General features: G+C 53.5%; 9 protein-coding genes across 9 annotated transcripts; 4 read left to right on the top strand and 5 right to left on the bottom strand.

Annotated features, from left to right (window-relative positions):
• Window positions 1-50: 50 nt before the first annotated feature.
• Window positions 51-1,676, top strand: QC764_502150 (uncharacterized protein; the record flags this gene model as incomplete). The annotated part of the gene is made up of 4 exons (XM_062947478.1): window positions 51-340; window positions 402-942; window positions 1,007-1,388; window positions 1,450-1,676. 4 exons carry the CDS (start codon window positions 51-53, stop codon window positions 1,539-1,541), a joined length of 1,305 nt encoding a protein of 434 aa, XP_062798465.1. The 3' UTR covers window positions 1,542-1,676.
• Window positions 1,677-2,014: 338 nt separating this feature from the next.
• On the bottom strand, window positions 2,015-2,377 carry QC764_502160 (uncharacterized protein; the record flags this gene model as incomplete). Its single annotated transcript, XM_062947479.1, has 1 exon — window positions 2,015-2,377. One exon carries the CDS (start codon window positions 2,375-2,377, stop codon window positions 2,015-2,017), a length of 363 nt encoding a protein of 120 aa, XP_062798464.1.
• A 262-nt stretch (window positions 2,378-2,639) lies between these two features.
• Window positions 2,640-6,073, bottom strand: INT6 (eukaryotic translation initiation factor 3 subunit E; the record flags this gene model as incomplete). The annotated part of the gene is made up of 3 exons (XM_062947480.1): window positions 2,640-3,714; window positions 3,795-5,592; window positions 5,660-6,073. 2 exons carry the CDS (start codon window positions 6,071-6,073, stop codon window positions 4,672-4,674), a joined length of 1,335 nt encoding a protein of 444 aa, XP_062798463.1. The 3' UTR covers window positions 2,640-3,714; window positions 3,795-4,671.
• Window positions 6,074-6,431: 358 nt separating this feature from the next.
• Window positions 6,432-7,258, top strand: img2 (54S ribosomal protein img2, mitochondrial). The gene is made up of 2 exons (XM_062947481.1): window positions 6,432-7,002; window positions 7,060-7,258. Exons 1-2 carry the CDS (start codon window positions 6,646-6,648, stop codon window positions 7,108-7,110), a joined length of 408 nt encoding a protein of 135 aa, XP_062798462.1. The 5' UTR covers window positions 6,432-6,645; the 3' UTR covers window positions 7,111-7,258.
• Window positions 7,259-7,703: 445 nt separating this feature from the next.
• On the bottom strand, window positions 7,704-12,010 carry QC764_502190 (uncharacterized protein; the record flags this gene model as incomplete). The annotated part of the gene is made up of 3 exons (XM_062947482.1): window positions 7,704-10,944; window positions 11,625-11,752; window positions 11,981-12,010. The coding sequence occupies 3 exons, from the start codon at window positions 12,008-12,010 to the stop codon at window positions 7,704-7,706; spliced, it is 3,399 nt and encodes a 1,132-aa protein (XP_062798461.1).
• A 1,986-nt stretch (window positions 12,011-13,996) lies between these two features.
• QC764_502200 (uncharacterized protein) lies at window positions 13,997-16,770 on the top strand. The gene is made up of 5 exons (XM_062947483.1): window positions 13,997-15,637; window positions 15,712-15,982; window positions 16,039-16,173; window positions 16,233-16,479; window positions 16,671-16,770. Exons 1-5 carry the CDS (start codon window positions 15,287-15,289, stop codon window positions 16,681-16,683), a joined length of 1,017 nt encoding a protein of 338 aa, XP_062798460.1. The 5' UTR covers window positions 13,997-15,286; the 3' UTR covers window positions 16,684-16,770.
• On the bottom strand, window positions 16,720-18,803 carry UTP6 (U3 snoRNP protein). Its single transcript, XM_062947484.1, has 2 exons — window positions 18,033-18,803; window positions 16,720-17,966 (listed from the first exon to the last, which is right to left on the bottom strand). Exons 1-2 carry the CDS (start codon window positions 18,258-18,260, stop codon window positions 16,812-16,814), a joined length of 1,383 nt encoding a protein of 460 aa, XP_062798459.1. The 5' UTR covers window positions 18,261-18,803; the 3' UTR covers window positions 16,720-16,811.
• On the top strand, window positions 17,147-22,175 carry CWH43. The gene is made up of 8 exons (XM_062947485.1): window positions 17,147-18,811; window positions 18,886-19,053; window positions 19,127-19,459; window positions 19,509-19,635; window positions 19,744-19,785; window positions 19,841-19,925; window positions 19,976-20,021; window positions 20,075-22,175. The coding sequence occupies exons 1-8, from the start codon at window positions 18,709-18,711 to the stop codon at window positions 22,084-22,086; spliced, it is 2,916 nt and encodes a 971-aa protein (XP_062798458.1). The 5' UTR covers window positions 17,147-18,708; the 3' UTR covers window positions 22,087-22,175.
• Window positions 22,176-23,046: 871 nt separating this feature from the next.
• Window positions 23,047-24,379, bottom strand: QC764_502240 (uncharacterized protein; the record flags this gene model as incomplete). Its single annotated transcript, XM_062947486.1, has 1 exon — window positions 23,047-24,379. The coding sequence occupies one exon, from the start codon at window positions 24,377-24,379 to the stop codon at window positions 23,219-23,221; it is 1,161 nt and encodes a 386-aa protein (XP_062798457.1). The 3' UTR covers window positions 23,047-23,218.
• Between the last annotated feature and the right edge of the window lie 394 nt (window positions 24,380-24,773).

Here is a 24,773-nt window from a genome sequence, read left to right as displayed (position 1 = left end):
AAGACATTTTCTCATGCAGCTTGCGCAAAGACAAGTTCCACAGCGTCAAGATGATGCTGCTCAGACTGGTAACCCTCGCGACATCGCTGCTTGGTCTTGTTACACCGGCATTGACGATCCCATCACCTGCGGCTCCCTTCAAGGTTAAACCATTTCGGGTAAACCTTTCGAAGAATGTTCCTCACATGCTGGATCTCATCCGGTCAACACAGCTTCCGGCGAAACCGCAGTATCCAGGGATTGGGTCTTCCTTCGGGATTGATCTTGACGCTCTCAAAGCACTGAAGCAAGAATGGCTTCATGATTTTGACTGGGAACGAGAACAAGCGTCTATCAACAAGTATGTCTGTCTCCTAGAACTACCTAGCCCAATGGACTGATACATTATTTTTTTTTTAAAGATTCCATCATTACGCAGTGACGGTTGAGGGTCTCCAAATCCACTTCATCCACGAAAAGTCCAAAGACCCAAACGCAATACCATTGCTTCTATGCCATGGCTGGCCCGGCTCGTTTCTAGAGTTTCTACCCATCATCAAAGACCTGACCCAACGAGCAAGAACGTCCACCGGCAGAAATGTCTCATTTGACATCATCATCCCTTCACTGCCCGGGTTTGCATTCTCATCATCCCCGCCACAAAATTGGACATTGGATGACACAGCACGTGTGTACAACACGCTCATGACGAAGGTCCTTGGCTATGAAGCCTACGCTGTCCACGGGACTGCTCATGGCGTGGCTATCTCGTTTACTTTGTACGATGAGTTCAACACCACAGCAAGAGCTGCCCATCTTGTGTTTATGTTCTTTCATCCTACTACCCCTGAGGAGATTTCAGCGAGGAATATTTCTCTTTCGCCGCTGGAGCAATTCGAATTGCAAAGGTCGGTGGAATGGGGTGTCAATGGTATGGGATATTTTGTTATGCAGACAACCAAGGTTAGTAAGGTAACTTGCATTATTGGATGACTTCTACAACAACTAACTCACGTCTGCCATACAGCCCAACACAGTTGGCTTGGCCCTACACGACAACCCTGTAGGACAACTAGCCTGGATAGGCGACAAGTACATTGACTGTAGGGTAGCCCTGACACAGGCTGCTGGCACATCACTGACATTCTTCACAGGGTCGGACCCAAGAGCCGGTACAGCCCCATCCATATTAACGACAAACGAATTGTTGCGTTGTGTTTCACTCTACTACCTCACGGGGACATTTCGATCATCGATATACATCTACGCTCAAGATCCGGGTGCCTTTGAAAGAGTGCCGAGACGGGCGAGGACGGATGCGCCGCTTCTTGTGAGCTTCTTCAAGTACAACACTGCTTTTTGGCCTCGGGAGGTTATTGCAATGGTTGGGAATCTTACCAAGTATCGAAGTAAGTCTCTGTGTCTGGAACCGTTCTGCTGATGCTAGATCAGATGTTGACAGCGTGGCAGATCATGATTTTGGAGGTACCTTTGCCGGGCTGGATAACCCGCCGGCTTTGATAGAGGACTTGAGGGAGATTGGAACTGACTGGCAATATTGAAACAGCGCATTAGAGAATTATATGCTTGGGTGGCTTTGAATCCGACAGCTATCAGTCTGCCGTTGATATGAAGGGGCTCGATAGAAAACAAGACCCTAACAATTACCTAGAAAGCTTACCTATAGTCCCCCACCGTCTGAAAACCGTCTTCCGGATTAGAAAGAATCAAAGTCTCGTGACTATCTATTACGGATGTTCTATCCAGCTCCAAATCATCCGCTAGTCTATCGATACGAAATTACTGTCGGAGGTCTTTCGATCAAACAGCGCCACTAGTTAAAAGATTTGCCAGACCAAAGCTTGGATGGAGATACTATGCTAGGTTCGCTGGCTAACGATCCCTTTTTATCATGTCTTCGCCTGCTCGTGATTACGTATTTTATGGCTTCGCCTGCTGCCGATTAGGGTGTTCTCAACTTCGCTTCCATGCTTACCGTGCTGTTTTTTAGATGCTCAGACAAATTTATTGATGATCAGATAACAACACCGCCCAATCGAATATAGTCGTCATGTCTGGAAACTTCGGGTGATGGCACACCTCCGCAGATACCCACAACAAGACATAATCGGATCTTGACATAACTGGATAGGAGGTCGCGGGCAGCATTGGCAGCGTTTATAGTGCCCATCTCAGCGAGAATAACGAGGACAACATCATCTTGGCCAATTCTCCCTGTCCTGTATTCATTCGAGTCTTGTTGTGATCTTCCGTAGGGGTCGCCCTCTCGATCCCAAAACTCGTCGAAAAGGTACAGCACTGCTTCAGCTTCGAGCGGGAGGGCGCACATAATCGCGATCTGGAACTCATCCCGGGTGGCAGGTCGGCTTTCGGCCATCGCTGGTCGTTGTCGTGGCTTCCTAATGAGAGAAAAGGTTGAACTTTGGACGTCGGTGATGAGGATGGAAAAAGTAGAGCCTGAGCGCGAAAAGAGATGGTTAGAGAATCTCCGCACCATTTGCTATCACATCTCTTGCGCTCCCAGTGGAAGAGAAGTGAGTTGGGCGGCATGAGAGCTGCGCCTTCCAGAGCCACTTGCTCAGTATCAGCTGATCACCCCAAACTGCTAGATACCGTTTACCAGTTCTGCCTCAGAACAACAGAACACATCTCAAAATTTCAGTATTTGCCTTGGGCGATTTCCATTCGTCATGGTAGATAATTTACTTGAGAAGAGTATATGATCTTTGGCCAGTTGTAGTTGGTACCTGCATTCAATCGACATGTTATGTTATCGGCAAACTGAGACTTGCTACACTTCTTCAACCTCGAACGGCACACATATTAGCCACCACCCACCACACTCACGCACACCCCCACTCAACGTGACATTTCGAACACCGAGCATGATGTCCACACTCCCCGCTCTCACAATCGTGTTCAAACAACGTATACGGCCCCTCACCACAGCGGTGCTAAACCCCCAGTCAGATTTAGCATACACTCAGCAAAACCTGTACAACAAGCTTACGCAAAACCAATACTCCCCACACTGGTAGTTTTCATCGCCCTTATCCTCCTCAGGTGGCGTACCACCCTCCCCTTGACGACCGGAAGGTACCGGTTTGGCCTTTCTCACTGACCTCCTGACCGCGTTCCGTATCTGTGAGCGAGGCATGACAAAACAGGACTTGTTGGGCTGCAAGACAGAAGGCAGAATGCTTTTGAGGCGATCAAGTGTTGAGAAAAGTTTGCCTTCCGAAAGTAGGGGAAAGCAGAGCAGAGGGATGGAAACAAGAAGCTGCACGGAAAGATCGCTGCTTGCCTCAATTCGGTGAGGCAGGTAGGTAAGCATGGCTGTGCAGCAGCAGCCCCTGTCATGAAGAGCCAAACGTGGCATGCCTGGATGCCTATCATTGTGTATTTCTCAAGTGAGGAACTATCCGCAAGTTTCTGACTACATCTCACAGGGTCATCTCATCAAATAATATGCAGTGATGCATAAAGCTGAGATCTGTCCCCGCACGTCCACACCACAACAAACATCTTTCCAAACACTCTACACAATCCAGCAACACGCCCTCCTCAAACAAACCCTTCATCAAGTACTCACGATCAGGAACGAGGGACCCATTCATTTTGAACAATACACAGCTCGCAAGGCCCCACATGCTGGCAGTGAAGATCCAAACAAACAGGTGTTTGCTCGTTATAAGAACCTCCGCCGCGTCGGTGCTATGGTTATTTTAACATCATCCTCAAGTCAAACCCGCAGATTCGCCCGACGGGTAGGGTTGGAACGGAGAAGGTCTTACGCAGTACCAAAGTTGAACCCGGAAATGCCGTTCAGGGGGCATTTTGATGTCTGAAGGGACGATGATGTTCTAGAAGTCCTTTTGCCTCTTGGGAAGACTAGGGTCAAGGACGCCGAGAAACCGGCAATGAAGGTGGAGGAAGAGGAAGAGAGGGGAAGCACGTCGTGGCAAGAGACTCTTCTAAGTACGGTAGAAAAGACCAGGCTCTGCCTTGGCACAGTGAGACGAGAAGAGTATGCAGGTCTGCGTGAGCAAGTGTGGCAAACGCTCTTCATGTGACCGGCTCCGGCGAGTGGTGGTCTGCCAGTTTTTATGGCGGTTGAAAGTGCTGAAATGAGACGCTGGGAAATGGTGTCATTTCACTTCTTCTTGATGGAAGGCTGAGGCAGATGGAGTGAAGCGAAATATTCCAGAGATGGCATGAAAGTCTGTCTCCTGGACATTTGCTCGCTCCTATGAGAAAGATGACACCGTTTCTGGGTTGCTCATCAAGCCTTGAGTTTTTGTTACAGAGCCACACACCAGAAAAGCTTCATTCAAAACAGTCCATTAAGCCATTTTTGTCAATACGCCTGATAATGAGGTATATTACATCGCTTCCAATTCCACTGTGGTAAACCGTGAGAGCAATGCAAAGACATCAACCATTTTTGCTTTGTCTCCTCCTATTCCTCACCCAGAAATGTCTAGATTGACGCCGCGCCGCCTCCCCACCCGCCAAACCCGTGGAGCTCCCATCTTCTCTCTCCGGCTTTCCGGATGGATGATGAGAGAAGTTCCCCCATTCTCTCTCTCTTGTGAAGGGGTAACAAAAGCAAATGTCATGGTCCCGGCATCTCCTTCTACAGCAAGCACATCCTCAACCATCTCCTCTCCCTTATGACCTGCCACCAACCGCGGAAGTCAAAACCTGTGTCCGGAAGAAACCGCCCTTTGTCTTCTCAATCACCTGCTGGTAGACAGAGGTCGGTGGGTGGTTCATGACGACTGTACCCTCCTTGTAGTCAATCTTGGCGTCCAACCTGGTGTCGCGGATCAGGTTGACAATCCACTTCTCGGCAGCCTCGGCGTTGAGACCCAACCGTGCGCTGAGGTCGGTAAGGGAAATACGGGCGTGGATCTTGCAGTAGCTCTCGAAGATGAGATGTCTGGCCGAGTCGACGAACTCATCAGCATGATTAAGAAGGAAGAAGTCGCCGCGGAGGACCTCCTCAGCAAGGACGAGCTGTTGCTGGGCCTCCTCGAAATCGAAGTCGATGCACAGGGCGTGTACAAAGCGGGTAATGGGGTCCTGGTACTCGTAGGCCTCCTGCTTGACGATGCGGACAATGTCCTTCATCTGCTTCTGCTGGACCCCCATGTTCTTAGCCTTGGTGCGGTTGGTGATAACAGCCACGGCAAGGTAGCGCAGGATCCAAGGGCAGTTGGCCTGGATGGTGTTGATGTATCCGGCGTTGAAGAAGAGGTCGAGGATGGGCTCACGGGCCTTGTCGTAGTTGAAGAGGGGGAAGAGAGCCCAGTGGATGAGGGAAGTCCGGTGTTGCAGTTGGGCGAGGGGGTTTTGCGACAGCTTCGAGTCGATAACTTCGCGGACCTTTTGAACCTCCTCCAACGCCGACTCCCAGCTCATGGTGAGGATCTCGCAAGCCAGTCTACCCCATGTGGCGTAGGCGACCTTGTCGTTGTCTGTGGAAAGGACGCGGAAGCGGTAGAGGGTCTCAGTGGCGTCACCGTAGTTACCGCAGCTATACTGAAGGTTGCCCAGGTCGAAGAGGGCGTTGACCATGTCGATGGTGACCTGTTGTCCAACCACTCTAGTCAGCACCACAACTTTCCTTCCCAATATGCACAGTACCAAGTCTTACATCGTGCTCCCGCTTCAAGAACTCCAAGTTGGCCACCTTGTCGCTTCGGAGGGCATTAACAACGTCGTCGCGCTCGAGGAGCTCTGTGATCTTTGCGGTCTGTTGCTCGTATTTCTCCAGCTGGCTGAAGACCTGCTTTTTCCTCTCGGTGTACTCGGCGGGGGCTTCGTCGAGGCCTTCGAGCTCGCAGTACAGGTTGGCGACGTAGTCGGTCATGTTGGTGCGCTTCGTGAGCGCAAACTTGGCCTGTGTGATTTGGCGCGCCTTGGCTTCATCCCTGACCTGTCCATCCTCGTCAACAAGCTGGCTGGCGCTGAACTCGAGAAGGGGAAAGATCATGTGGCGGTCGAGGTTGGGGGCGAGCTTGTTGAGCAGGTCGTACTCGGACCCGCCGCTGGCGGTGGTGGAAGCCATGATGGTGATGGGCTGTGGTGTCGTTGTTGTTGTGATGAGATCCTCCGAGTTGGGAGTGACGAAGTCGTGAAAAATAATCGATTCCGTCGGTTGGGGGCGTATCGCAGGTCTCGGTCGGTCGGTCGATCGAGGGGCTACGAGGACGTGGTCGGGTACTGGCAGGGGGAGCGAAAAGAAGAGCCGAATTGACAAAGCCGACCAATTTTCAGTGAGGGTATCTTTCGCTCTCTTTGGTGGGGTCAAAAATTGCAAAGTGCGATGCTCCTCCAGTGGGCAACCCGCATTGGGAAGAGATGTGGTCTGTGCGCCTCAAGCTTTTGCTTTGACATGCCCCCGCCATGTCTGTGTCCCCTCCAAACTGTTGCGGGCGGCCGCCGGCCATTTGTTCCGCCGAGCACCGACCATTTTTCGATGCAGCAGTCGCGAAGAGAGCTTCGAGATAGCATCAGTACGACAGCCACTTGCGACGACGACCACCACCACAATCCGGTCCGTTGACCTTGCTTAACCCGCCCACCCGAATCACCACCCCGAGTGTGCCTCACCAGAAACAACAACACCACAACATCACAATGCTTCGACCAACCCTCCTCCCCTCCCGCCTCCTCCGGCAACAACCAACCCTCACGCCCCTCCTCAGACAGTTCCTTTCCACAGCTCCCAGCCAACCCCAAAAACCCTCCTCATCCCCACCACAATCCCTCCCAAGACAAAGCCAAAAGACATACTTCCCCTTCGCCCTCGGCCGCTCCCGCACAAACAACTACTCAGTCTACCAGGACGCCAAGCGCGGCGGCAATTTCAAGCTCACAATCATCAAAAAGATCGAGGGGAACAGGATAGCCTTCAAGCAGGAGCTTGCCAAGGCGCTGAATCTGTCGCCAAACGACATCAGAGTCAACAGTTTGACGGGGCATGTGGAAGTTCGGGTGAGTTTGCATCCGACAAGAAGACGAGTATGGGAACGCTGATGCTGAGGGAAATAGGGGCACCATAGGTCAGAGATTGTTGCTTTCCTGGAGGAGAGGGGGTTGTAATGGGTGAATGCCGGGAGACGGGAGGCCGTGTATGATATCAGGAGGCCAAGATGCAGTTCTGGAGATGGAAAATGATATACCCCCATGCTGGAGGACGACGGTAGTTGTATGATACAATCTAGGGTCCATTGAACCTCAAGATCGGTCAGTGACCGAATTTTGCTGCAACACACTGCCGAACATCGATCGACGGGACGATAGTAGTACGACATGCAAACAAAGCGACAAAATGTTCAATACGCCTCACAGTTTCAATACTGTGACTACCTATGTAAACCGCCCCTTAACCAGTCCTACCACACCTATCCTTTTTTTCCAAATCACACCGAAATAAAGATCCATACAACACATATCATACCAATCGTTGGCTGCCCCTGTCGAAAAGTCGCTGTCCAAGACCCCCCTCACATATAGACGCAAAACAAGATCTCTCTTTCTATCCAGATGAGCCACTCAACCATGACCCAAGCGCCCAAAACCACGCTCGCTCGCTAAACTAACGCCGAAAAAAGAGTACCGCCATGAACAACACACTTTTCAAAAAAGGGTTGATAGGTTACAACATATACAGAAAACTACCCAATGAGGATGCTTCAGCGGACCAGGCGGGCATACGCGACCAAGTCAGTCAACATCCCTTCCACGGTCCATTCCCTGGCATGCATCTGCAGAGCCTGCAAAACACTTTCCCTCGCCGGCAGGATCTCGGGCGGAATACCGCTCTCACCTGCTGGGCGGTGGGGGTCCCTAGCCTTCTCGCACAACCTCCTGATCAAGTTGATGCCGACCGACGAGATGTAGACGAGCTCGGCATCTCGCTTTGGCGGGCCACGCCCTGGCCTCATAGCCTGGCTTTCGTACAGACTGCTGATTTGCCGGACGAGCGCATACAAGTTCTGCGCAAACCCATTGCCCGAGGCCAGCCATGATCGCGCCACTCCGCTGTCAAACTCCGGCGCCAGCCCTGCCATGATGTCGGCAGCGAGGAGACCTTGCATGATGATGGGTTTCCGAACCTCGACGAGCGGGGGCAACGGGTGGCGAGGTTCCTTGGTGCAGTCGGGAATAGGGGCGATAGCAAGCGCAAAGGCTCTGGTGAGCAGTTCGCAGGGTGGAGACGTGTTGAGCATAGACTCATTCGTGAAGATGGCCGTGTAGTGTGTCCGATTCGGTTCGTCCCGCGCGAGTAGTTTGGCCAGCGAATCAACGGCGTGTGGGAGATAGGGGTGCGACCGAGGGTCGTAGACTGAAAAGTACAGCTTGCCGTTCACCATCGTCGGGGGTGGATTGGGTGCAAAGGCGAGCAGAAATTGCAACAAGCAAAAGGCCTGTTCTCGCCCTGGTATTTCAATCGCACCAGCAATGTTGCTGAGTAGTGTGACCAGATCCTTCATGATATCCAGTGTGTTTGCGTTGCTCCGAAGCAGCATTTCGCGGGTTCCCATGTATCTAATGACCACGCACAACAACTTGATGACGGCTTCATCGGCGAGAGCCGGATGGTTATCATCGCGCCAGGACATGTTGCGGAAGATAGTTGTGATGCATATGAGCCTGTCAGCCGCACGCTCAAGGTCATACTCCGAGGAACCATGGACCGGGATGCTTTTGACGGTAAGCCTATCGATGCGACAAGCCCGGACAATATCCTCATAGGGTGAAATAACAATCTCGTTGGACGCTTCCTCCGAACTTTCGGCGAGTAGCTCAATCTGCTCTTCTGCGCAGTCCACCAGCGCCTCTACCAGCTCGGGGCAGAACTTGAGTTCAATTTGAGGGATAGGGATAGTGTTGGTCGGCGCGAAAGAGTGGAAGTCACTGGCCGTAATCCTTGCAAGGACATCGAGGGCAAGCCGAACTTCACCATGAATGCCGCTTTGGAGACTCTTGGTGATGGCATGGAGATCGACATTCCCGAGTTCATAGGCAGCTGGCAGGTCGATCATGGCGTTTTGGAGCTCCTGGCCAACCTTTATCAGGCTAGCGTCAACTCCTCCATATGATATGTGTTCCCGAGAAGACGGCATATACTCCTCGGGATTCGTGACAAAGGGGGCGGCAAACTTGGCGGTGCCCGCCAATTCCTCAGCCATTCCCTGATTTTCTGCCTGCGCCGAGCCGGGGACAGACATGCTGCCAGGTTTTCCTTGGGCAGGAGACTGCATAGAAAAGTCCTCATTCGTGGGCGTGGCCTGTATGCTTCTGGACAAGCTGTGGCGCTGTTGGTGGGTCTGGCTGGGCATCATGGGCTGTTGACCGTGAACCGGGAAACCGTTCATGCCGGCTTGCTGTCCACCCGGAGGCTTGGCTGGCGACGGCATCGGACCTTGTTGGAGTGGTGATGGCTGACCGGGCTGCATCATCTGCCCCGGCATCTGGCCAGGAGGCATAATCTTAGTAGGCGTTCCTGGGGCCATCTGCGGAGCCTTCTGCATCCCTCCCTGCTGCATGCGCATCTTGACCATTTCCTCATACTTGAACAGCCACCGCTCGTAGATTGCTTTGAAGTGGGAGGGTGCCGCCGGTACTTGCTGCGGGTGGATATTCAGGGCCATGGATACCTGGACCCAACCATTTGATTGTGTGACGGCGCGGTATCCTCCAAATTTCATGACTGCGTGGAACAAAGCTTGTAGATCGATAGGCTGGTTCCCAATGGTGGGAAGCGTTTGGTCCATCACCTGACCGCTCGAGGCAAAAAAGGCGCGGAGTTGATTCAGAAACTGGGCTGGAGGAACCTGCCTCAAAAACTGTTGTGCCGGTATGCCTTGTTGGGGCCTCATTCCTCCTGGTGGCATTTGTCCGTTCGGAACACCTGGTCTGCCGGCCATCATATTCCTCTGCTGAGCTTGGTGCTGAACTTGAGCCTGGACGTGAGCTTGGGCTTGGATTTGAGCCGGTGTCAAGTTTGTGTTTGGAGCAATTTGCATCATGTTCTGAGCATTGATTTGCTGTTGTAGTGACCGCTGCTGCTGCATCTGCATTTGATACAGAAGTTGCTGCTGTTTTTGGGGATCCATTGCGCCGCGCCCTTGGCCCATCTGTTGCTGCAGCATCATGTTTTGCATCTGACCCGCCATTGGATTTTGCATTTGCTGAGGCATCTGTTGTATTTGCTGGGGAAGCTGACCTTGCATCTGGGTCATGTGCTGAGCCATCATGGGGTTTCCCATGGGATTGGGCGACGGCGACGGCCTCGCAGGAGATTGGGCCGTGAATTGAGGATTAAAGCCTTGTGGAAAAGCATTCTGTTGCATAAAAGCCTGCGGGTTTCCTCCGTGCTCAGATGGAACCGGCGACGTCTGTGGGAATTGTTGCGCGGCAGGCGAGAATGGATGGGGAGATGCGGTCGACACCCTCTGTGGCACACTGCCTGGCCGCATCTGGTTGCTCATTATGGGAGACGGAGTAGCATTGGCCGAGCCGTTTTGCTGAAGATGAGGATATGGGGACGGCTGGCCACCTTGTTGTTGCGCCATGCCTGGTGGTTGATAGCCCGGGAACGGCGACTGCTGGGGTGTCTCGGCGCGTGAGGTTGGCAGCATGCCAGGTGCCTGTCGCGGTGACTGTCCAATGCTATCTTCTCTGGGACGAGCCCGTTTCGATGGGATGACTGAGTTGGTCTGATACATCGCGTTCGGAAACGACGGCGAGGCATTGCGCATCGGGGTATTCTGCATGGCGAGTTGCTGGGGGTTCGCGAACTGCGGGTTGAATTGGGCGGGATTTCCCATAAAGGCCGAAGGGTCCATCATGACGCCGGCAACAGCAGCCGGGTCGGCGATCGCAAAGCCGTTGCCATTGTGAGAGGGAACAGCGCCGTCGTTTATCCAACTCATGGCGGTCGCGATGTGTGATGGAGGCTCGGGGGGAAGGTGGTTACGGCAACGAGGACGGGAGAGTCGCACCCATCAGCTTCAATGAAAACCCTTTGCGACCGGCGGTTAGCGACGACGTAATTCGATAAAAGCACGTGCCAGTCAAAGGGAAACGATGGAATAAAGATGCAGAGTCGCACGGCAGAGACTTGTCGCGATGGAGCAAGTATCAGTCGCGTCGCGGTGGGTGGTCGGGTATGGCAGAGGAGTGTGTGTGTGCAGTGGGTTAAAACGGGGCAGGGACACCGGATTCTGGCTGGCGCTGGGTGCAGGGCTCTGCTGCTTGCGTGTGGTGCGGCAGCCCGGGGGGAGTGGTGCTGGGTCCACCCAAGCGAGCAGCAACAGGGCCACAGAGAGGGAACAGCAGAGGGTGGCAGCAGCAGAAAAAAAAAACCAGGGACAGAGCCTGCCCGGAGTCGCAGACTTCTTGCGACGGCCTAAACTGCCGCTGTCGCAAATGCGATGGATGGATGCCGATTCGGGAGCACCGCCGGGAGCCAGCAACCGGGCTCCGGAAAGCCAAACAACCGCCGGCTCCAAGCAGGACCACCTGCCCGAGCAGCAACCGCCAGGCGAACACCGGGACACGGGGAAGGAATGAGAAAGTGGAGGCCATACGGCCAAGGTTTGACGTACTCGAAACTAGGAGTCCGGAGGTTGATGCTGGAGCCGCGAGAATTTTTCGCCGTCAGCGCCTCTCGGGTGGTCACCCAAACCTCGAGACTTCCACAGTCACCACCACGAAGTCCCGGCTTTTGCCAGACCTGCAGCTCGAGGCGTGGAAAAGGCACTCGTCGGGCTTCTGCTATAAGGTTCGGAAACGAATCGGCAGGCCGGGGGTGGATAGGGTGGATGAGGGAAACAAAAGGGCAGGTCTTACCTCAGTACCCAGGTCGCGCGTGCTTGTCGGATGTCCACTGTCCAGTGGTGCTGTGCTGTGACAGAGCGCACGCCGCGAAAAGGAACGCTGGTTGCTTTTCAGCCGGACAAACCTTGGGGCCCTCCTGAAACGGCCTAGTCATGCGGGTCCCTCCCGCGCTCTACGACCAATCAGAGCCACAGATGAGGCGCGACATCCAAAACAGTGGCCCGTGCACCGTGTGTTTCCACCAAAGGCTCTGTCTGAGCCTCTGACGCTCTGGCCGTTCACCATCATGGCCAGCGTTTTCCAATGGCACCTCACAGCCCTGTCAGCCGTTTCTGACAAGGTCATTCACAGAGACGCCTTATGCATCGAAAGTGATATTCCTTGGCTTCAGAAACCAGGGAAATTCTGGCCGTCCAATATCCAACAAAGCGTCACACTTTTCGAAAGCCAGAATAGGAGGTGAGGGTGTTCTTGCTGGGTCTCATGGTGATCTTGACATCCTGGGAAGGGTCTCACGATGCTCGTGCCATGGTTGTTGCGGGAGCGAGCTCGAGGAGGATGAAGTATAAATGAAGGGGCATGTTTCCCGATGGGCATGTTTCCCGATGGGCAGCCATGTCCCTTTATACTCAGGGGTAGCCGACCCGGTGACAGAGTGGTGGATGGGTGGCGTTGAAGTCTTGATAATGATGGGACAGAGATGCTGATAATGGGGTGGATGGGCTTTGGCCTGACCAGCAGCCAATCGCTCCACAGTGAAACTCAAAGAGCAGCGCTCGGTGACGGAAAAAAAGTCACACAAATGAGGAGAAATCCGTATGAAGAGTGTCGCCAGAATTGAAAGAGTCCTCATTGCCGACGCCCAAGATGTACCGGCGCCTAGATTTGGCGACTCGCTTGACCGCCGACAGACCGCCGCACCTCCCGCATTGCTGCCCCGCCGATAATCACCGCATGACTTGGACTTGGCCCAGCAATCGTCTGGTGCCTGTTTTTGCCGCACATTCCAGCCTGAAAATGACAACAGCCATGCTCATTCCCTTTCTCTCTTGCAGTTGTCGAACTGCCAGCAGAGGAGGTTGTCGCATGTTGATGGCCAGTCCCATCTCATTCAGGCCGTTTCCCAGGGCCCCGGATTTGAGCGAAGTGGATTGGGGTCGTGGAGGTGATCCTGGCCTGCTCGCCCTGGGTGGTCCTCCCACCCCTAATGAGCCCATCCTCGTCAATCCATCCAGTGCTGGTCGTAGTCGAGAATCTGGTGATCATGACATCGTTTCTCATTCCCTCTCCCTCAGTTTCCCCAATCTCCCACGTGTCGCTGGAAATGTTGTCGTTGTCATCTTGTTATTCTTGTGCTGCTCCCACTGGCCGTTTGCACTAACAGCGCTGGGTCCGTTCTGGGGCAAAGGGACTTGAAGAATGATAGCAACGCCTTGTTCATATGGCAGCAGAATCAGCAACAACGCTGTAAAACAATCCAGACGGTGGAAAGGGGAAGAAAAAAAGGGCAAAAATGAGACGGGAAATGAAGCAGGAAAGGAAACGAAGGGGGGAGGTGGGCAGTTGGCCATTTTATTGTCGGTTGACCTTCAGCACCAAAGTCACTTTTACAGCCAGGCACTAAAAATTCTCCGACCAGCAGACCATTTGACAGGGCATCGAACACCTCCACCACCCCGGCCCAGCCAAACTCAAATGCCTTTGGTACCTCTGTCCCAGTCCTCGTCCCCGTCCTCGTCCTCCGTTCTTCCGTCTTTTTTTTGTGTTTCCCACGAGGCACAAGAGCAAGACACAGATTGTGGCCGGGCGTGGGTGTCCATAGCGTTGATGTGATTCTTGGTCGTCACCACCTACCTACCTGACCCCCCCTTTCCCATTCCAGGTTCCCCCTCCCCTCTTCACCTTGACGGTAGATCCGGGCAGCCTGTCCCCATCCACTCCGAACTGTTTCCTTACTGCGTCTTGATTGCATGTCCACAGTCACAAAGATTGCGCTCCCGTGCCTTGTACTGTTTCTCTTTCCAGCGAGGTGGTACACTACATAAGTTGTTGACTCGTCAAAGTGCTCTTTTTTTTTTGGCTCTTCGTAGTCCCCCGTGGCTTTTCCCCCCTCCTCGCCCCCTCCCCCACATCCGGTGTGGTTGAAGTGCTTCTTGGGTCACGGCACGCTTACCACCACATTTATACCCACCGGCCGACCTGCTATGTTTCGTGGCCTTATTCACCACTTCTATTTGCCCTTGATCTTCATCAAAGATTTGTGGCCCGAAATCGCTGTTGTATGGTAATGGTAGGGCCTGGTGTGCTCGGCAGCAATGGTGATCAATCAACCCCAGCCGCTTGTTTCGTCAATCCTCCACGGACCCCTGCTCTCCGGCCGCTGTGTCCAGCCATCGTGCCATCCAAACAAACCACAGCGCGGCGATGTAGGAAGACCAGGGCTCTCTACGCACGCAAGGCACTCGTCGAATATCGAATCTAAAAGATCTGCTTTGTCCGCGAGGTGCTCATTCTTATCTGCCGTCAAGGGCCACAACCAAGCCTTCGGGCAGCCACACCTGTCAAGTCACCAACTCACCAACTCACCAAGTCAATATCGCAGGGCTTGTGAACTAATGCTCAAGCAATGATTTGTGCTCATCAGGGAAACAGGGAAAAAGTCGACCCAAGCGGAAGAACTTGGATGAAACAAAGTCGTGGTGATGATACAAACAGTATATCGGCCATCCTGATATTTCATCTCGACGACTGTTGATTCTGTCCAAATAACCGGAGTGCCCGGGGGCACCTAGCGAAAAGCAACGATGGGCTCGCTCTACCAGCTGTTCCCATCCGTGGGGGAATGCATTCCATTGGTGACATCCGCCTCTTTGACAACACGTCAGATCCCACGTCGGCACTTCGTTCCTGGAACCCCTCAGAGGACGTGATTGCCTGCCTGCCTTGCTTGCTCTGTGGACTTGTGGCCCAGGGGACGTGATTACCCACTGCAGAACAACCCCAGATTCACAATATCATTGTCACTTTGCCTTGGGCATGGGCAGCGGCGGGTACCTGTTGTCATTGGGAAGACGATCATTTCCAGCGAGGAAAATGTCAGATATTTCATGAAAGTATTTGAGGCATGTACCTTGCCGGAGAAAATTCTCCTCTTCCTCAAGATATCGCGGACTCCCAATGCCCGGGGGTTGAATTCGGCCCGGGCCGATGGTGTCTGGGATCCTCTTCGGGAGTCCCATCCGGGCGTCAAGACCCGCTCTGTGGAGGGCAACCCTTCATCGTCAAAACCAGCCAGATCAATTCGCACCCACCATTACCTAGAATAGTGAGTGGCCATGTCATTCGGTTATGAGTTCTCAATACCAAATGACTTTCAGAATATAAATCAAGCATAAACTAAGAGATCGGTAAGTTCGCGGAGCGCAAGTCCATGGTTCCAAAGGGCCGGGCAACGTCGCGTGTCGCGTGCGCTCCCTGGTGGCTATCCTTGGCTTGGCATGGGCCTGGTCTCTCTCAACGACCATCTAAATTTCCAATCAGATCTGACCGTCCCCCTTCATCACATACAACCAAAGTGAATTTTTCAGGTTTTGCAGCCGTCCGGTTTGCGTCAGCAGCCTCCACAATGCCGAAGAGAAAGTCTACCCATGCCGAGGAGCCAGCCGTGGCAGCTCCTGAGCCGCGCCGGCGTTCAATGCGTCTGCAAAGGACGGAGGATGAGACTGAGCCCAAAGCTGTGAAGAATGAGAAGGCCTCAAAGGCAGATATCAAAACTGAAGAGGTACGTGGTTTCCCTTCTCGGCTTGAGATTATCTGATCATCAGTGGACCACAAACGTGCTCACATCCTGCTCAGGACGAGCCATCCACCAAGAAATCAAGGACCTCAAAACAGGAAACAGAGCCTGTGGTTAATAAGTCCTCACCACCAGCCAAAAAAGCAACCAAAAAGGCCGTCAAAAGGGAGGAGGTTGAAGAAGCTTCACCCTCTCCTGCCCCGGATGAGTCCGAAGAAAAGAACTATTGGCTTCTCAAAGCCGAGCCCGAGTCTCGGTATGAGAACGGTGTTGATGTCAAATTTTCGATTGACGACCTGGCGGCCAAGACAGAGCCAGAGCCGTGGGATGGTATGCTGATCTCTTCCCGTTGTCTCCCACTTATTCTCCTTCTAACATCTCACCAGGCATCCGCAATTACGCCGCCCGCAACAACCTTCGAGCCATGAAGAAGGGTGACTTGGCCTTCTTTTACCACTCCAACTGCAAGGAGCCCGGGATCGTGGGGACGATGGAGATTGTAAAGGAGCACTCGCCTGATCGTAGGTTGCTCACGGCAAATGTGTTCTATCGAGGGTCTCTTTACTAACGTGTTGGATAGTGTCTGCTCACGACCCCAAAGCGCCATACTACGACCCAAAGTCCAAGCCCTCCGACCCCAAATGGAGTGTTGTTCACGTCAAATTCCACGAAAAGTTCAACAAGCCGATTACGCTGAAAGAACTCAGGGAACTGGGCGCGCCCGGGGGGCCTCTGGACAAGATGCAAATGATCAAGCAGTCGAGGCTGAGCGTCAGCAAGGTCTCGGCTTCCGAGTGGAAGTTTCTTATGGCGGTTGCCGAGAGAGGGTGAGGCCGTAGCTTCTCTTGCATGGTGAAACACCAGTCGATCTTCGGACCCATGATTCGGCGGATGGGCCACCCCTCGGTTCGCACTATCGGATATGGCTGTTGGCGGATAGTCAGTCGTGCTGTGGGAGGCGGAACCAGATTACTGTAATGATTATGGGTGGAATCATGCTAACGAGAATGACCCCCAGCTCCAGACCCTGACATAGTCATCGACCGAAAGTTGCTTGCGGGGTACGAGGCAGAACAGTTTGAGCGCGAAAATCATGACCCTTACCCCGGTAAAGACATCGACCTCTAGTTGTAATTCCATTGATCATTTTATCTGGGTATCAATTCGCAACCTGCTGTTCCAACGACCCCTTTGTGTGCTGCAACACGATCTTAATCCCCTCGTCCAATCCCTCGACGGCCAAAACCCCGTCGAACCAGCTCACCATCTTTTCTACCAATGCCTTTTTGTCGTTTGTCTCTTCCAGACCCTTCTTCAGCCTCGCCAGCACTTCCCTGAGCGCCTTGGGGAACTCCACACTCAACGCGTTCACACCCACAACCGGCTGTCTAATCCAGCAGCTGACAGTGCAAGCATGGCCAGGATACAGCTCCTGCATCGCACCCAGCACATGCCCCACAATCCTCTCCTGCGATGACACCCCGCCAAACTGCGCAAACATGTCGAAAAACATCTCGGCCGCCCTCGCCCCGAAGAACTGTTGCTTCCGTGCTATGTCGAAGATGGCCATTGGTATCGCTCCACTCAGCGCAGGGCTCTGCTCAATCTTCCTGGTCTCCTCCTCTGTCATGACCTTCTTGTTCTTTGGCTTCCCATCCGCACCCTCGGCATCCGGATCAGGAAGCATCAACTCGCCGTCCATGTCCTCATCCTCGCTATCCTCCTCGTCAAATTCGATAACATCCCCCTCTTGCAGCGTTTCCGTGTCCTTGATCGCCTCGACAGGATTAACCCCCTTTCTAACCCCCTTCCCAGCCTTCTTCGCCTCGATCTTCTGCAGCCACTCCATCTCACACCTGGCGTACTCCACCCAAAGGTCTGGCTCCGTGGTGCAAAACCGGCACCCTCTCAAGTAATGCGCCCGGGCTTTTTCCATATCCCCCGCCTTGGCGGCTCTACGGCCAGCCAGAGCCCAAAGAGATGACTCGGACGGGTGAAGGCGGATGGCACGGGTAGCGATGCGGTTCCATCGTTTTGTGGCCTTGACGCTGGCGGCGAAGTCGAGGTAGGCGAACCAGAGCTGCAGGGAGCCCGGGTGCTTGTTGACGGCGCGCTCGAAAATGTTGAAGGTGCGTGCCTGGGAGGCGTGGGAGGAGGAGTTGCGGATTTTGAGGCGGGCGCAGCGTTTGGCACGGAGGCGGTCGAGGGAGGTTTCCCAGGAGATGTAGGAGAGGAAGTCGGTTGGTTTGGTACCAGGGGAGAGGATGAGGTGCTCGTAGTCGGAGCGTTTGACGACGAGGGAGCGGATTTCCTCCTGGAGTTTTGGAGGTCAGCGCATTGAAAAGAGAGTGACAGAGCTAGAGGCGACGGGGGAATGTACCTTGGTGAAGATCTCTTTTTCTTCAAACTCGCGGAGCTCGGGAGCTGCTCGCTCGAGGTAGAAGCGGGCCTTTTCTGCGGCGCCACCCATGGTTATGGATTCTAAAACAGGTCTGAAATGCGCTGGGTTGGTTGCGATAGGGAAACGACGGTGCAGTTGCAGTGCTGGGTGGATTACGCAAAGCTTGGAGATGTTCTGAGAAATGGAATGGTGGAAGCTTGTTGCCATGGGCTGGTGTTGAACTTTTTAGTGGGGCCCTGTTCACCTGGGCTCTGCCTGTGGCTCACCGACGCTCACCGTGGCTGCAGGGGCCATGCAGTCGGGTCAACGGCTTGGCGCCTGTGGATTTCTCTGAATGCGGATCGCGCCGAGGTTTCTGGCGCTCTTGGTGTTGTCTCGCCATCCTGTCCAATTCGATCCTTCCCTTCGTCTCTCGATGCACAGCAACTGTTGGGCCAAGACCAAGCTGTGACATTTCTTCCCTTCTCCTCCATCTGTTCTTTTCTGCAGACACTGACTGCTACTGCCCACGGCGATGTATCCCAGCGCTTGATCCCATCTCCCAACCAAACACACACGTCTTATCGGATCCTCTGCCCTTGCCCTGCCCTTGGCCTGGCCTGAGCTTGAACCCTCGTCCGGAACCCCGCGCCGCGTCGACACGGACACGGCCACAATGGCGTCGTCGTCGTCCCGCTCCTACAAGGACAAGGACGCAGGCGTCGTCCTGTCTTTTAATGGCCAGTGGGTGAGCTGGTCGCACACTGTCGCTGCCTCCTGTGTGTAACCTGATTCACCTTATCGGACGGAGCATTTGTTTTTGCTGACCATTCCCGGCTCCTCCGGATCCCAGTGGCTTTCTTGAGCGCCCTCGTCATTGGGTCTGCTCTTCACTACCACAAGATTGTCCAGAACGAGTGGTACGGCTATCCGCAAGAATGGTTCCCTTCTGTGTCGGCCACCATTGGTGACCGTTATCCTGAACGGTCCATCTTCATGCTGTTCATTGCCATTACCTCCGGTATGTGCCCACGGCCTCTCTCCCTTGGCTGGTCAGTCCGGCTCGGCACTGACACCGAGCCTACCATCATCAGGTCCTCGATTTGCTCTCGTCGGGTTATGGTATCTGTTGACCGCGAAGCCCGGCCGAACGCTACCGAAGCTGATCGGATGGTCCGGCATCATCCGAACTCTCACATGCGGCGGGTGGACCTACATCACGTCTACCGACGACCATGACTGGCACGATATTCTTATGATCTCGTACATTGTCTTTACGATTCCGTGGACAACCGGCTGCATTGCGCTCAGTCCCCCGAATGCCAAAGCGATCAAGTACAGGAAATACATTGCGGGCGCTTTCTTCGGTACTCTGGTGCCGTTGGTGTACTTTTTCATCCAACACAAGGTTCACCGTGTTGCGGGAGGTAGGTCATGTCGAATCGGAACGGAAATGTCTGACACTAACACGTGTAGCGTACACCATCTACGCTTTCTTCGAATGGGCCTTGATTGTCCTCGATGTGTCCTTTGACGCCGTGACTGCTCTGGACTTTGACTCGCTCGAGATCACAATCCGGGATGTGAAGGGCGCGAGCAAGGGGTACGTCCAATGGCTCCCAAGATAGCCTCAACCCATTTGTACAATGGGCTTGTACAATACCCAAGACCAAATGTTATGTCGAAAGGCTGGTTCTAAAACAGTTAGCAGAGTCAACCACTCTTCTGTGCCCACTGCTGTGCTTGAAAAGGAGTAAGCCTGTCTTATATACCGGTCAGCCCCCACCGTAAGCTAACAATGCGCCTAGGAAGGAACAGGCCACTGGTGGTGTCTATTCTGCCGGATTCCGCTTTGGCGAGTTCCTCGACATTGCGGCTGATGTTTACCATGGCGTAAGTGGTGTCCACAATGCGCTTATGAGTGCCCATTTAACCAGTGACAGTTTGTGTTCTGGTCCATCTTGACCAGCTTGGGTGTGGTTATCTGGTGTAAGTACTTTTGGAAGATTTTGGTACTAACCATGTAGCTGACACGTCGATAGACTTTCCCTTGTGGCACATGGGCATCTCCGGCTATGAGGCCCTCGTCATGACCACTATTTCGCCTTTCCTGCTTGCCATCAGGCCGTTGCGCTCTTTCATCGTTAGCAACCAGCGCATTACTCACCTTCTGTCACTCGCTGGCCTTCTCGCCTATCTGGTCAAGGACCCTGTTTACCGGCTCTTTACTGTTGGCTTTGGCGTCTCCATGGGTTGTCTCAGCTGGGCTGCTACCTGGTATTCGGACTCTGTGCAGCCCACCAGACTTGAGGCTCGCATCCTTGCGTGGACCATTGGTCTGCTCATGTCGTCTGTTGCCAAGTTTGCTTGGTACACAAACAATCCCATCTGGCCCATCATGCATGCTGAGAACGGTGGCTGGAACGCCACTGGTCTCTTCCTTGCTATTCTTGCCGCCCTGAGGTTCACTCGCCGTGGCCCTCACCAGGGTGGCAACACGACCGAGAAGAAGAGTGGATCGTCTGTTCTGTCTGCTATCGGGATTGGCGGTCTGTTCTTCGGTCTGCATTCCCTTCTCTCTGACACCAGCACCATGATCCTCTGGGTTTGGGATGGTTATCCGATCCGAGGACCTGTTTCCAATGTCCATGGCTGGTACACAATCGCTGCCACGACTGTTGGTATTCTCATCGGCGTCCTCCGACCTGGTTTTGCCACGAGCTGGACTGCATACGGTCTGGGCTGCATTGGTGCTGCCTACCTTACTCTCTATGAGCAATGGCGTGGTTACTACGGTGGCTTGACTTTGGCTGCCTACCTCATGGCCATCGCTGTTCCCATGATTGGCAACGCTGCCAAGAAGAGCCCTGCGGCCACTTTTGGTCTCGGCTTCCTCATCTACAATTTCTTGGTTCTCTTCCACGTCTGGGTTGTCGCCTATGCCTTTGTGCCTGGTGGCCCGCTGGTTCGGGAGCATACTGACTGGATCATGATCACCATGATGCTGGCACTCGGCATTGGGCTCTTTGATCTCATTTCCCAACAGGCCAAAAACAACAGCAGCAGCAAGAAAAAGGTTGGTGTCATCCGTCCTGTCAACACTCACCACAGGAAGTATCATTTTGGCGTTCTTGGTGTTCTCAACCTCTTGTTCCTCTCCGCCAACTTCCTGCGCTTCCCTACCAACGACTACAAGCCTTACCACGCCAAGGACCGCCTTTTCACGGCTGGCATCTGGACGATTCACTTCTCTCTCGACAACGACATGTGGTCTTCCGAGTATCGCATGCGCGATCTTATCAAGGAGATGGAGGTTGATGTGATTGGTTTGTTGGAGTCTGATCTGCAGCGCGTCATCATGGGCAACCGTGACACCACTCAGTTCCTTGCTGAAGACCTTGGAATGTACGTCGACTATGGTCCGGGTCCCAACAAGCACACCTGGGGCGCGGCTCTGTTGTCCAAATTCCCCATCGTCAACTCAACCCATCACCTCCTTCCCAGCCCGGTCGGCGAGCTGGCTCCTGCCATTCACGCCACTCTTGACGTCTACGGAACCCTCGTCGACGTCTTTGTCTTCCACTCTGGCCAGGAAGAGGACCCCGAGGACCGTCGTCTCCAGTCAGAGTATCTCTCCAAGCTCATGGGCAGCACCAACCGCCCCAGCGTTTTGTTGTCTTACCTCGTCACGGAGCCCCTCAAGGGCAATTACAACACGTACGTCTCCGACGTGAGCGGCATGCACGACGTGGACAAGACGGACTGGGACCGCTGGTGCGAGTACATCTTGTTCAAGGGTCTCCGGAGGACGGGTTATGCCCGTGTGAGCAGGAGCACCATCACCGATACCGAGTTGCAGGTGGCCAAGTTTGTGGTTCCCAACTCGGAGGAGGACAGCAAGTTTGCTTGGGGTGTGCCGGAGGATGTAAGGGATAGACGGGTGGAGGAGCATGAGGTGCCAGAGGGGTGGAGGTTCCCGAGGATGTTTAGAGGGGAGGGAGTTAGGGGGCACCGGTATCATGTGTTTGATGAGCCGAGGTACTATAACTTTTAATTTTGTGTAATGGTGAGGTGGGTGGGGCAGGGATGTAATGTCGGATGATTGGGAATATGGGGGAGGGATATGGCATTGGGTGACTGGGAAATGGGAAAGGGGGGGGGTTGGAAGGATGGCTTTGGTTGGTATATTTAGGATATTGGTTGGGGATGGGGACGGGAGATGAATGTGGGGATGAAAAAGTGATGTGATACCATGAGATGAGATTGGCTGGGTGGTTGGTAGGGAGGGGGAGTGGTTCATTTTTGGCTGCTTCGCTTCTATATGTGTTTGATTAGTGTATTTATTCGGCTAGGTGTGGTGATTTGTAACAAAAGTAACGATATTTTTCCATGTCTGCTGGCGGTGCAGTTCGTATTCCAGCTCACCACGTGAAGGTGATCGACGGGATGACAGCATTGACTTTCCGGGATGTTGTGTTCGAGATCATCTCGGCCCAGGGCGTGACAGAACCTTTGATTAAGATCTAAGCTTGATTTATGCTCGGGTTGCACTGAGGTTGAGGAGGGGTTGTTGGTCACCAGCGGCTTTACCTTCCGTATAAGGGGCGGGAGGGCGGCAGCGGGCCTTACCGATGCAGATAGCGGAGAGATCGGCATGGGGTGGGACGTCATGGACATAAAAGTAGAGACTACCTCTGGGAATAAGGGGCTTTAAGAGTGGTTTACATGCCTTGTAAAAGAAATTAATAGGCGTTGAAAGATAGGTGTTAGGCCTGTGACATACATACTAATATGTCTTTTTAAGATAGTCAAGAGGCCTGAAAAGATAACGAACACGCCTTGAAAGATACTCGGGACGCATGGTGAGTATCTTTTAGGCCTTGACATTTTATCGCAGGCTCTATTTTGCTTGTCCATAGCGTATGTCCTAACTCCGCGTATGCAAGTCATGACGACGGATGGTACCCTACCTGTCCCTCCCCCCTCTATGAAGGCTCAGACAATGCTGACATGAGCACCTTACACGGCATGGTAAAGTTCTGACTGGCATGATAAAAGAGCTGCATTTCTAGATCTACCCCTGAATTACAGATTTTGATGCATATACACCAAACCATCTCTTCCAGCGAGATATTCAGCCATCCCAAACAGGATCTGAAGAAAGGAAAAAACACAGAAAAAAAAAATCAGTGACGTCTCTCCGCGATCTGAAAAACAACCGACCCGTCACCCGTCTCCCTCCACCCCTTGACTCCAAACTTCCCCTGCGTCTCCCTCGCCCTGGCAAACTGCTCCCTCGTGTACTTGATGCAGCTATTCGTCAGAACATAATTCTTCCCCTTCCCCCCCGGAATCGGCAACGACACCAACGTTGTCGCAACAGCCACCTCTCCCACATTTGAGAGTTGAAGCGGGACGAGCCGGAAAATGTACTCGTAATCATTGCTGCTTGCCCCACCACCACCAACATCCTCCGAGCTGGAGCTGGGACTTGATTGGGGGGAGAGATCAAAGTTCCGATCAAATTTCTTGCCGACAAGGGAGGAAAACTTAAGCATCTCGGGATGGTGGTAGAATTCCTCGACTAGCTTGGAGTCGGTTATGCTGGCGGTGCTGACGTCGCTGTCGCTTTCGCTGTCGGAGGCGTCTGATGATGGGGCGGAGGATGGCAAGACTTGCATTTCTGACAGCAAGAGGTCGCCTGGACGCGTCAGGCGGGAGAGCATGGGCCCGAGACGGGAGGGTAGGTCGTTGCCTTCTTGGAAGCCGAGGTTGGTCATGACTGTGATGGTCTCGCCTTCCTTGTCAGAGCCGGGGAGAGGTGGGAGGTCGTCGGCCGAGGTCTTGTAAAAGTCGGCCACGAGGTAGGCAAACCGATCGGGGCCGATGATGGGCTCGAGGGCAGCACGCATGGTGAGTTCGGACTCGGGGTTGATGTCGATGCCAACGTACTGGGAGAGTTGAACGCCCGAGCTGATGAGGTGGGTGATGATGACGCTTGATTTGAATGGCTCTGGGCCGAGCTCGACATAACGGACTTTGCGGCCTTGGGCGAGGTTGGCGAGCTCGTCTGTTGCGCTCAGGAGAGCGGAGCGGAAGGAGTGGCCGCCGTTGCCAGTGCAGAGGTTCTTGTCCAGGAGAGCACCCTTGTTGAGACTGGCCATGGTGCCGAAAATGGCGGCTAGGCTTTCGCCTTCTTCGTCTTGAGATTGGTCGGTCTTGATACCGTCCGGGCAGTATTTGTCTGAGTTGTCGAGGACGATGATTTGCTCAGGTGGAATCTGGCTGTGTTGCGAGATAGACTCAGCAACGAGCGTGTTGAATGCAGGAAGAGTGGTAGCTGCCATGGTGTTGAATTTGCGAGAGAATGAAATCTCTTAAGTCGTAAAAAAATGGAACAAGTGATTCCTGAAGATGTCTGCCTGCCTGATGGCAAGATAGAGAGGCATTTTCATCGCGGTACAGTCGACCTTAAATACTCGATACCAGTCAGTATAGACCTGTAACTGATCGCGTAGTTGTGTCTCTGATTGGTGCTATTTCCATCTTCTTACTTACAGAAAGAGATCTCGATGGGATGCGGTGGATCGTCATGATCAACATGGTCAAAGGCCGCGGCCTAAATCATCGAGTGCCGTGAACCTGACCTACTGTTACCTTGAAAACATGCGAGCTTTCGGGATTCCCTGAAAATGCCAGTTATTCAACACCATAACCGCGCGAATTTCTGCTCATCCTCTC

The sequence above is a fragment of the Podospora pseudoanserina genome, chromosome 5 (assembly GCF_035222485.1).
Source record: "Podospora pseudoanserina strain CBS 124.78 chromosome 5, whole genome shotgun sequence".
NCBI classification, from domain to species: Eukaryota; Fungi; Ascomycota; class Sordariomycetes; order Sordariales; family Podosporaceae; genus Podospora; species Podospora pseudoanserina.
Note: the sequence above shows the minus strand (reverse complement) of the source record. Positions and strands in the feature narration are given on the sequence as shown.

Coding starts and splice junctions, on each gene's coding strand:
- QC764_502200 (XM_062947483.1), top strand. CDS start 15,287: ATGGTTCCAAAGGGCCGGGCAACGTCGCGTGTCGCGTGCGCTCCCTGG. Junction 15,638..15,711: donor CAGATATCAAAACTGAAGAG/GTACGTGGTTTC, acceptor CATCCTGCTCAG/GACGAGCCATCCACCAAGAA. Junction 15,983..16,038: donor AGAGCCAGAGCCGTGGGATG/GTATGCTGATCT, acceptor ACATCTCACCAG/GCATCCGCAATTACGCCGCC.
- CWH43 (XM_062947485.1), top strand. CDS start 18,709: ATGGCGTCGTCGTCGTCCCGCTCCTACAAGGACAAGGACGCAGGCGTC. Junction 19,054..19,126: donor GTTCATTGCCATTACCTCCG/GTATGTGCCCAC, acceptor TACCATCATCAG/GTCCTCGATTTGCTCTCGTC. Junction 19,786..19,840: donor ACTGCTGTGCTTGAAAAGGA/GTAAGCCTGTCT, acceptor CAATGCGCCTAG/GAAGGAACAGGCCACTGGTG.
- UTP6 (XM_062947484.1), bottom strand. CDS start 18,260: ATGGCAACAAGCTTCCACCATTCCATTTCTCAGAACATCTCCAAGCTT. Junction 17,967..18,032: donor AAAAAGAGATCTTCACCAAG/GTACATTCCCCC, acceptor CCAAAACTCCAG/GAGGAAATCCGCTCCCTCGT.
- img2 (XM_062947481.1), top strand. CDS start 6,646: ATGCTTCGACCAACCCTCCTCCCCTCCCGCCTCCTCCGGCAACAACCA. Junction 7,003..7,059: donor CGGGGCATGTGGAAGTTCGG/GTGAGTTTGCAT, acceptor TGAGGGAAATAG/GGGCACCATAGGTCAGAGAT.